General features: G+C 42.3%; 1 protein-coding gene and 1 long non-coding RNA gene across 2 annotated transcripts; one reads left to right on the top strand and one right to left on the bottom strand.

Moving 5' to 3' along the window:
- Positions 1-303: 303 nt before the first annotated feature.
- LOC139583335 (uncharacterized) lies at positions 304-1463 on the top strand. The gene is made up of 4 exons (XR_011676526.1): positions 304-575; positions 674-952; positions 1068-1172; positions 1285-1463. It is a non-coding gene; the product is annotated as an uncharacterized lncRNA (long non-coding RNA).
- A 4208-nt stretch (positions 1464-5671) lies between these two features.
- On the bottom strand, positions 5672-9451 carry LOC139583649 (uncharacterized). The gene is made up of 6 exons (XM_071414941.1): positions 9436-9451; positions 9155-9262; positions 8778-9056; positions 8558-8662; positions 8255-8445; positions 5672-5698 (listed from the first exon to the last, which is right to left on the bottom strand). Exons 1-6 carry the CDS (start codon positions 9449-9451, stop codon positions 5672-5674), a joined length of 726 nt encoding a protein of 241 aa, XP_071271042.1.
- Positions 9452-10744: the final 1293 nt, after the last annotated feature.

The raw sequence follows: 10744 nt of genomic DNA, 5'->3' as shown, positions 1-10744 counted from the left end.
TCCAAAAGGATCCTAATGTTTAGACACACCCAATACCATGTGTTTGAAATGTGTCAAATATACCATGGGCGGGGGTATAGCCCGAAAAAACGACAAACCCCAAATGCTATGTAAAAATCATTCAGGGGTTTTTCTCTAGGTCGTAGGGTACAAAAGCGCTAGAAACCAGGGGCAATGTTACAAACGTTTTAGCGACGCTACAAACTTCCCCTACAGCATCCCCCCAGGAATAGTTAACGGACTGAAGCGTTAAAAAGATAATCTGGGAAAACAGTCTAATGGATCTATCGCAAGGTGAGTTCTTGAAATAAATCTTTATATTAGATTTGGTTGTTGTGGGGAATTGTTTGAAAAGCGTGGTATGTTATAGAAATATTAAACAATCATTAGGACCAGTATGCTTACCGTATAACAAGGCAATATTAGCTAAAGTGATTATAGCTTTAATATTGTCGAATGTTTTATAGATTCTGAAGCATTCACGCAGATACTCCGAGGTATAACTGAGCTCGAACCATCCAATGGGGCTCCGGAACAAATTGCAGACAAACAAACGCCTACCCTGAATTGTAAACGTAAGTAAGCTCCAAGAATTCCATACATAAAAATATTTATACCTTAAAAACAAAAAGTGTGGGCATCTTATATTAAAAGTTATTTTATATGTTTACAGAGGACCTAAAGCCTAGAAGGTTAAACGAGGCCCTATGGAGCCTGAACGGTTTCTGCCAAGCATATGACTACGAGACAATTATCCCCTATGACCCGGATGTTTTTACACACAAGCCACGAACACAGGATTTAAACGGCAGGTCAACTCCCCTGGGACAGGACAACGTTGTCCCCCATATTTCTAAACACCAAAGGATAATTAGTGCTCAGATCCACAGTTCCGCTTCACCCGAACAATTCTACTTGGCCGATATTCACGAGACCTCGTTCCAAGGACAAGGTATGAATCAATTATATATTATTATTTATAGCGATATTTTATTATTTTATTATTTATATATTTTTTTATGTCGGAATATGTTAAAACAAGGCCTTATATTGTTGTTTTTTTTCAGGCTCAACATCTACCGAACCTGCAGATGCTGTAATACTGGCTGAACAAAGACATCAGCCCCTGGTTTCAGAACTTCTTCAGAACAGCCCTCGTCAAAAAAGCCGAGGTATTTAATTAATGTATTGTTAATATATAGGCTTATATCTGAAATGTATTTGGCATTTTTAACATATTTTAGGGTTAATAACCTATTTTTGTATGTATTATTTTTATTTCAGACTCCTCACCGGCTTATAAAGACAACGCACAAACATCGGAGGATGCCCAGACAAGCATCAACGAGGAGGCTCCAAAGACACCAGTCAAGAAAACAGCGAAACCTGATGATTTCAAAGATTTAAATGACATTTCTGAGGTAGACGATTTGATGTTCTGTGAAGCTGCCAACCTTCTGGAATCGGCCAATTCTGTGGGGGCAACAGCAGATTCTGAAATAGACCAAGACCGTTTTTTCAAAGCGTTTACCCTGGGTTTAAAATCACGAAAGGCTCTACTCCAGAGGCGCATGTGTATTCTACTCGAGCATCAATACAATCAGGATGTGTCATTCTGGCGTAGCGAGCTACCCCGTATGTTAAAAAACATTAGGGCTAAAACAAGCAAATACCGCCGTTAAAAAACACACATGTAAACACACACACATCCTTAATTAGACAAATGGCGCCCCCTATAGACCTAAGCGAGACAATTGAAACCCTCTTAGCCATGATCCCTACAGAGCTCCAAGATATAGTTAACCATATGAATGATTCGGGGGTAATTGACATAATGACAATAGATGAAAATCTATTATCACAGATTCCCTCCGAACTCATAGACATTATTACACGTATGAATGAGTCAGGGCCTTCCGAGGAAAACATGTTATCACAGATTCCCGAAACCATCATATCTCTAATTACCCAGCTTAACGCGAGCCCTAGGTTTAATTCGGCCCCACATACACCTCTAAGACAGCCTTTAACAACATTGTCCGAAGAGTCTGAAACCCAATATGATGTTTTTGAACAGTTGGACAAATGTCTAGCAAATCTGGAGGGGGGCGGTCTTGAGCTCAGTGTACAGAACGAGAGACCTAGGTTTAATTCGGCACCCCAGACACCTATAAATCAGCCTTTAACACCAATGTCCGAAGAGTCTGAAACCCAATACGATGTTTTTGAACAGTTGGACAATTGCCTAGCAAATCTGGAGGGGGGAGGTCTTGATCGAAGTGTACATGTTTTGCGCCGAAATAAATTCAACAATATTGAGGTTCGACAGTTTTTCAATTTCGCATGGGGGGGTCAGATTCGGGAATATGCTGTGTTTTACGTAATGCTTATGGACACTTTGAATGAACTGTTAGCTAGGATTAGAGATTATAGCGAACCTAGGGATCTCTTACAGTTGGAAATTTGTGGAGACAGTCTACAGAGCAAGGTATCGCTTATTTTACAGAATGGTGAAGCAGATCTTGAACAATTTGTTAACCTGCTAGAACGCCTTGTTCAGTCAAATTTAAACGTGCTAGCAGATAGGACCCTCGAACTTGTAGTACAATTAGTACGGCAACCACAAGGGGGCGGGGGTCAGAGAAGAAAGCTCGATAGTCTAATGCAGTCCGAAATCATAAGCAATAAAAGGGCCTATCTCATAAACGTTCCCAATCCAGGTAATAAGCTATGTTTTGCCATAGGTTTGGCCCACTTACTCAGCCCCGGATGTACTGATCAAGCCGCGTTACAAAAAGCTCGAGAGCTACAAACTGCGGTGGGTCTCGGTATACAGGATGCTGTGGCTTTCTCAGACATAGTCAAATTTGAAAACTTTCTGAACATCAAGATTGTGGTTTTGTACCACAGTAGGGCTAATGACGCTCTCTTCAAGTTCCAAAATATACCCGAACCACATCCTAAGACTATGTACTTTTATGTGCAAAATGAGCATTACTATGCCGTAACTAACATCACAGCGTTTTTAGGCGCTCCATATGTCTGTCCAGCCTGTCATACCGGCTACACACGCATGGGGGGGCACTCGTGCCGTTACAACTGTTCAGTATGTCTGGATAAACATTGCCCTATGCAGCCGCTAAACTTGACCCCCTGTGCGGATTGTCACCGCACATGTCGTTCGGCCTACTGTTACGAAAAACACAAAACTGAAACATGGCATCCCAAGGCATGTAAATCTGTAAGCAGTTGTGACATTAACAAGAAATGTCCAAAATGTCATTGCAATTACAACCTTAAAATAGATAGCCCTAAACCTCATGTTTGTGGAATTATACACTGCCCAATCTGTAAAGGTCCTTTGAAAAGCAGAGACGCGGAAGTGGTTCAAGAAGTAACACATGAGTGTTACATTCAGCCCTTGGCTGAAGATGAACATACAGAGAAATATGTGTTTTATGATTTTGAGACAAATCAGCAATCAGGGGTTCATTTGCCTATTTTTGTGTCAACCATGACTTTCAAGGGTGAAAAGTGGTCGGCCGAGGGACCCAATTGTGCCCGGCTCTTTCTAAAACATTTTAGAAAAGCCCAGTACAGAAACTTCACGTTTATAGCTCACAATGCTAGAGCCTATGACGCCTATCTGCTTCTGAACCCTTTGATACAGCAAGGCGTGGCCCCCAGTGTCATAGCTCAAGGGAGTAAAATATTATGCTTTGTTGACCCCGCCTTCAAACAGAGATACATTGACAGCTTAAGCTTCTTACCCATGAGATTGGCTCAAATGCCAGAGGCCTTGGGTTTTGAAAACTCTGTCAAAGGCTATTTCCCTCCTTTCTTCACATCTGAGGAGAATCTACATTATATAGGATCTTATCCAGCCCCCGAAATGTACGGGTGTGATCAAATGTCTCCCAAAGAGCGGGAGAGATTCTTGACATGGTACGAGACCGTAAGACATGGCACTTTTGATTTCCATAAAGAGATGGAATCATACTGTGACAATGACGTTGTTATACTTCGTGAAGGATGCCTCAGATTCAGAGAAGAGGTAATCAAAGATGCGGGCATTGACCCCTGGAGCTGTACAACTATTGCATCCGCGTGCATGAAAACCTATCGTACACACTATCTAACTCCTGCATCTATAGCTATCCCATCGCCAGACAACTACCGACGCCAATTCAAGGCCTACTCTAGTGGTTCCATTCAATGGTTGGAGTACTTGGCCCAGGATAAAGATATTTTTATCCAACATGCTTTGAATCGGGGGGAGAAGGCTTTTGGGCCTTACCATGTAGATGGATACACACAGATTGACGGGGTTGAGACAGTGTATGAGTACAACGGTTGTTTCTTCCACGGTTGTAAATTATGCTTTGTCCCCCAGGCCTTGTGTGTCCTAACCCAAAAGACTTTTGGGGAAATGTACCAAGAGTTTCAAGACAAACTGAATTCTTTAAAGGCTACTTACGGGTTAAAAGTTGTGGTTTTGTGGGAGCACGAATGGACAGCCCTCAAAAAGGCGGCTTCAGGCTATCCTGCATCGGTCACAGATCAAGAAAGTAAAGACCAGTACATTCAAGACTACCATGACAGAGAAGGCATACTTCTTGATCTGTGACCGATGCAGGATAGCCTGAAGCCATCTGCTTGCATCTCAAGAAGGTTTTGATGTACTCTTTAAAAAGTGTGTCTGATTTCCTGGAAAAGTTCCACACTTCAAAGATTTTGGCCACACGATACCCCTTCTCTAAAGCCTTAGAGAATTCTACAGTGACCCATACACCGGTCAGGGCTCTTTGTTGATCTGAGTGATCACAGGGGTTTTCCTGGTTGTTGTTTTCACTGCATGTGCGACAAAGGGGAAAGAAAAGTTTTCCTTTAGGACCCTTGTAAGGCAACACAGGTATAAACAGCCCCCTAGGAGGGTAGACAGTCGCTTTGATTAAACCAAAATAATTTTGGGGTTCGTCAAAGTCGCTGTGAATAATTTCAGGATGCCCTATAGGATAGAATGAGGAACTCATTACATGAGGATATAGGGATGTAAAATCTACATAGCCTATTGTCTCGTCGGGTTGAGCTACATAACGCAATGTCAAAGCATTGGTCCGGCCTCCAAACAAGGCCTGTCGCGGTTCCAGGGGCTCTGGAGGGTCATAATGGGTAAGGAAGGCCTTAACACTAGGATCCGCCTTTTTGAGGGCTGTCCATTCGTGCTCCCACAAAACCACAACTTTTAACCCGTAAGTAGCCTTTAAAGAATTCAGTTTGTCTTGAAACTCTTGGTACATTTCCCCAAAAGTCTTTTGGGTTAGGACACACAAGGCCTGGGGGACAAAGCATAATTTACAACCGTGGAAGAAACAACCGTTGTACTCATACACTGTCTCAACCCCGTCAATCTGTGTGTATCCATCTACATGGTAAGGCCCAAAAGCCTTCTCCCCCCGATTCAAAGCATGTTGGATAAAAATATCTTTATCCTGGGCCAAGTACTCCAACCATTGAATGGAACCACTAGAGTAGGCCTTGAATTGGCGTCGGTAGTTGTCTGGCGATGGGATAGCTATAGATGCAGGAGTTAGATAGTGTGTACGATAGGTTTTCATGCACGCGGATGCAATAGTTGTACAGCTCCAGGGGTCAATGCCCGCATCTTTGATTACCTCTTCTCTGAATCTGAGGCATCCTTCACGAAGTATAACAACGTCATTGTCACAGTATGATTCCATCTCTTTATGGAAATCAAAAGTGCCATGTCTTACGGTCTCGTACCATGTCAAGAATCTCTCCCGCTCTTTGGGAGACATTTGATCACACCCGTACATTTCGGGGGCTGGATAAGATCCTATATAATGTAGATTCTCCTCAGATGTGAAGAAAGGAGGGAAATAGCCTTTGACAGAGTTTTCAAAACCCAAGGCCTCTGGCATTTGAGCCAATCTCATGGGTAAGAAGCTTAAGCTGTCAATGTATCTCTGTTTGAAGGCGGGGTCAACAAAGCATAATATTTTACTCCCTTGAGCTATGACACTGGGGGCCACGCCTTGCTGTATCAAAGGGTTCAGAAGCAGATAGGCGTCATAGGCTCTAGCATTGTGAGCTATAAACGTGAAGTTTCTGTACTGGGCTTTTCTAAAATGTTTTAGAAAGAGCCGGGCACAATTGGGTCCCTCGGCCGACCACTTTTCACCCTTGAAAGTCATGGTTGACACAAAAATAGGCAAATGAACCCCTGATTGCTGATTTGTCTCAAAATCATAAAACACATATTTCTCTGTATGTTCATCTTCAGCCAAGGGCTGAATGTAACACTCATGTGTTACTTCTTGAACCACTTCCGCGTCTCTGCTTTTCAAAGGACCTTTACAGATTGGGCAGTGTATAATTCCACAAACATGAGGTTTAGGGCTATCTATTTTAAGGTTGTAATTGCAATGACATTTTGGACATTTCTTGTTAATGTCACAACTGCTTACAGATTTACATGCCTTGGGATGCCATGTTTCAGTTTTGTGTTTTTCGTAACAGTAGGCCGAACGACATGTGCGGTGACAATCCGCACAGGGGGTCAAGTTTAGCGGCTGCATAGGGCAATGTTTATCCAGACATACTGAACAGTTGTAACGGCACGAGTGCCCCCCCATGCGTGTGTAGCCGGTATGACAGGCTGGACAGACATATGGAGCGCCTAAAAACGCTGTGATGTTAGTTACGGCATAGTAATGCTCATTTTGCACATAAAAGTACATAGTCTTAGGATGTGGTTCGGGTATATTTTGGAACTTGAAGAGAGCGTCATTAGCCCTACTGTGGTACAAAACCACAATCTTGATGTTCAGAAAGTTTTCAAATTTGACTATGTCTGAGAAAGCCACAGCATCCTGTATACCGAGACCCACCGCAGTTTGTAGCTCTCGAGCTTTTTGTAACGCGGCTTGATCAGTACATCCGGGGCTGAGTAAGTGGGCCAAACCTATGGCAAAACATAGCTTATTACCTGGATTGGGAACGTTTATGAGATAGGCCCTTTTATTGCTTATGATTTCGGACTGCATTAGACTATCGAGCTTTCTTCTCTGACCCCCGCCCCCTTGTGGTTGCCGTACTAATTGTACTACAAGTTCGAGGGTCCTATCTGCTAGCACGTTTAAATTTGACTGAACAAGGCGTTCTAGCAGGTTAACAAATTGTTCAAGATCTGCTTCACCATTCTGTAAAATAAGCGATACCTTGCTCTGTAGACTGTCTCCACAAATTTCCAACTGTAAGAGATCCCTAGGTTCGCTATAATCTCTAATCCTAGCTAACAGTTCATTCAAAGTGTCCATAAGCATTACGTAAAACACAGCATATTCCCGAATCTGACCCCCCCATGCGAAATTGAAAAACTGTCGAACCTCAATATTGTTGAATTTATTTCGGCGCAAAACATGTACACTTCGATCAAGACCTCCCCCCTCCAGATTTGCTAGGCAATTGTCCAACTGTTCAAAAACATCGTATTGGGTTTCAGACTCTTCGGACATTGGTGTTAAAGGCTGATTTATAGGTGTCTGGGGTGCCGAATTAAACCTAGGTCTCTCGTTCTGTACACTGAGCTCAAGACCGCCCCCCTCCAGATTTGCTAGACATTTGTCCAACTGTTCAAAAACATCATATTGGGTTTCAGACTCTTCGGACAATGTTGTTAAAGGCTGTCTTAGAGGTGTATGTGGGGCCGAATTAAACCTAGGGCTCGCGTTAAGCTGGGTAATTAGAGATATGATGGTTTCGGGAATCTGTGATAACATGTTTTCCTCGGAAGGCCCTGACTCATTCATACGTGTAATAATGTCTATGAGTTCGGAGGGAATCTGTGATAATAGATTTTCATCTATTGTCATTATGTCAATTACCCCCGAATCATTCATATGGTTAACTATATCTTGGAGCTCTGTAGGGATCATGGCTAAGAGGGTTTCAATTGTCTCGCTTAGGTCTATAGGGGGCGCCATTTGTCTAATTAAGGATGTGTGTGTGTTTACATGTGTGTTTTTTAACGGCGGTATTTGCTTGTTTTAGCCCTAATGTTTTTTAACATACGGGGTAGCTCGCTACGCCAGAATGACACATCCTGATTGTATTGATGCTCGAGTAGAATACACATGCGCCTCTGGAGTAGAGCCTTTCGTGATTTTAAACCCAGGGTAAACGCTTTGAAAAAACGGTCTTGGTCTATTTCAGAATCTGCTGTTGCCCCCACAGAATTGGCCGATTCCAGAAGGTTGGCAGCTTCACAGAACATCAAATCGTCTACCTCAGAAATGTCATTTAAATCTTTGAAATCATCAGGTTTCGCTGTTTTCTTGACTGGTGTCTTTGGAGCCTCCTCGTTGATGCTTGTCTGGGCATCCTCCGATGTTTGTGCGTTGTCTTTATAAGCCGGTGAGGAGTCTGAAATAAAAATAATACATACAAAAATAGGTTATTAACCCTAAAATATGTTAAAAATGCCAAATACATTTCAGATATAAGCCTATATATTAACAATACATTAATTAAATACCTCGGCTTTTTTGACGAGGGCTGTTCTGAAGAAGTTCTGAAACCAGGGGCTGATGTCTTTGTTCAGCCAGTATTACAGCATCTGCAGGTTCGGTAGATGTTGAGCCTGAAAAAAAACAACAATATAAGGCCTTGTTTTAACATATTCCGACATAAAAAAATATATAAATAATAAAATAATAAAATATCGCTATAAATAATAATATATAATTGATTCATACCTTGTCCTTGGAACGAGGTCTCGTGAATATCGGCCAAGTAGAATTGTTCGGGTGAAGCGGAACTGTGGATCTGAGCACTAATTATCCTTTGGTGTTTAGAAATATGGGGGACAACGTTGTCCTGTCCCAGGGGAGTTGACCTGCCGTTTAAATCCTGTGTTCGTGGCTTGTGTGTAAAAACATCCGGGTCATAGGGGATAATTGTCTCGTAGTCATATGCTTGGCAGAAACCGTTCAGGCTCCATAGGGCCTCGTTTAACCTTCTAGGCTTTAGGTCCTCTGTAAACATATAAAATAACTTTTAATATAAGATGCCCACACTTTTTGTTTTTAAGGTATAAATATTTTTATGTATGGAATTCTTGGAGCTTACTTACGTTTACAATTCAGGGTAGGCGTTTGTTTGTCTGCAATTTGTTCCGGAGCCCCATTGGATGGTTCGAGCTCAGTTATACCTCGGAGTATCTGCGTGAATGCTTCAGAATCTATAAAACATTCGACAATATTAAAGCTATAATCACTTTAGCTAATATTGCCTTGTTATACGGTAAGCATACTGGTCCTAATGATTGTTTAATATTTCTATAACATACCACGCTTTTCAAACAATTCCCCACAACAACCAAATCTAATATAAAGATTTATTTCAAGAACTCACCTTGCGATAGATCCATTAGACTGTTTTCCCAGATTATCTTTTTAACGCTTCAGTCCGTTAACTATTCCTGGGGGGATGCTGTAGGGGAAGTTTGTAGCGTCGCTAAAACGTTTGTAACATTGCCCCTGGTTTCTAGCGCTTTTGTACCCTACGACCTAGAGAAAAACCCCTGAATGATTTTTACATAGCATTTGGGGTTTGTCGTTTTTTCGGGCTATACCCCCGCCCATGGTATATTTGACACATTTCAAACACATGGTATTGGGTGTGTCTAAACATTAGGATCCTTTTGGATCTTCTAAAATCTCCGGGGTGCTAGCACCTAGATGCAGGGGTGGGGTGGTCTCGACATCGCTGGGATTAATGACTTTTTAGCCCACCTAAAAAATAGTTTTATGAAAGGCCTTTAAGATTAGGAGTCGTAAGACACAATATTATTGTTGGGGGGTAGGCATCTGTTTTGCAGGCTAGTGTAAACCTTGGTTTCAAACGACCCCCCCCGGCATAGAGCGAGAGAGAGAGAGAGAGAGAGAGAGCCTTGAGCGCAGATGCAAGGGTATTTTTTTAACACACACACCCCAGCCCCCACTTTTTCTGTTTTTGAAACACACACAGCCACTAAAGAAAACTCCCTCACGCACATGGCTTTTTCCGCAAGTTTTTTCTCAGGGACAGACTGCGCTAAGAGTGAACAAACGCGAGAGTTCATAACGTGGTGAGATTCGGCTTTTAAAAACCCTTTATTTCATTCAAAATATTTAGTACATACATTTTATATCCTTACATTCTTAAGGTATTTTACGATTCCTTTCTTACAGATCCTGGGGGCTTATGCAACCACCCCCCATTGTCCGTGTCGAGTTCGCCCTCAAAAGGCAAGGCTCTCTTGCTAGGTCCATCAACACTTGGTAAGTTTTCACTCCAGGGGTAGATCCTCCGTCGGGCCTTTTGGTCTTGACTCTGTCTCAAGGAAAGCCTCGCCCAGCGCTTTAACTGTTCCCCATTTTGGAAGAGAATGTCCAGCTTATTCATAAGGGTTATGAAAATCGGATAATCCAACCATTTAAAACTAAACACAGGCATAAAAAAGTTTACCTCTTTGCAGGCTCTGGAAGCTACAGGAGAATTGACAGACTTTGTAGCATTAGCACCATCATAAAATTCACAGGCTAAAATTGTCACTTTGTTATTAGGGACATAGTCCATTGAAGCGATTCTTAGAGCTTTCAGATCACTGCGTCCGCAGACCTGTTCTTCCAACGCATAGCCCGGCAGCTGTGTACCACTCAGAACCTGTTCAATTTTACAT

Source organism: Salvelinus alpinus, chromosome 8 (genome assembly GCF_045679555.1).
Source record: "Salvelinus alpinus chromosome 8, SLU_Salpinus.1, whole genome shotgun sequence".
Classification (NCBI taxonomy): domain Eukaryota; kingdom Metazoa; phylum Chordata; class Actinopteri; order Salmoniformes; family Salmonidae; genus Salvelinus; species Salvelinus alpinus.
The sequence above is the reverse complement of the archived record's forward strand: the minus strand, read 5'-3'. Positions and strand labels throughout refer to the sequence as shown.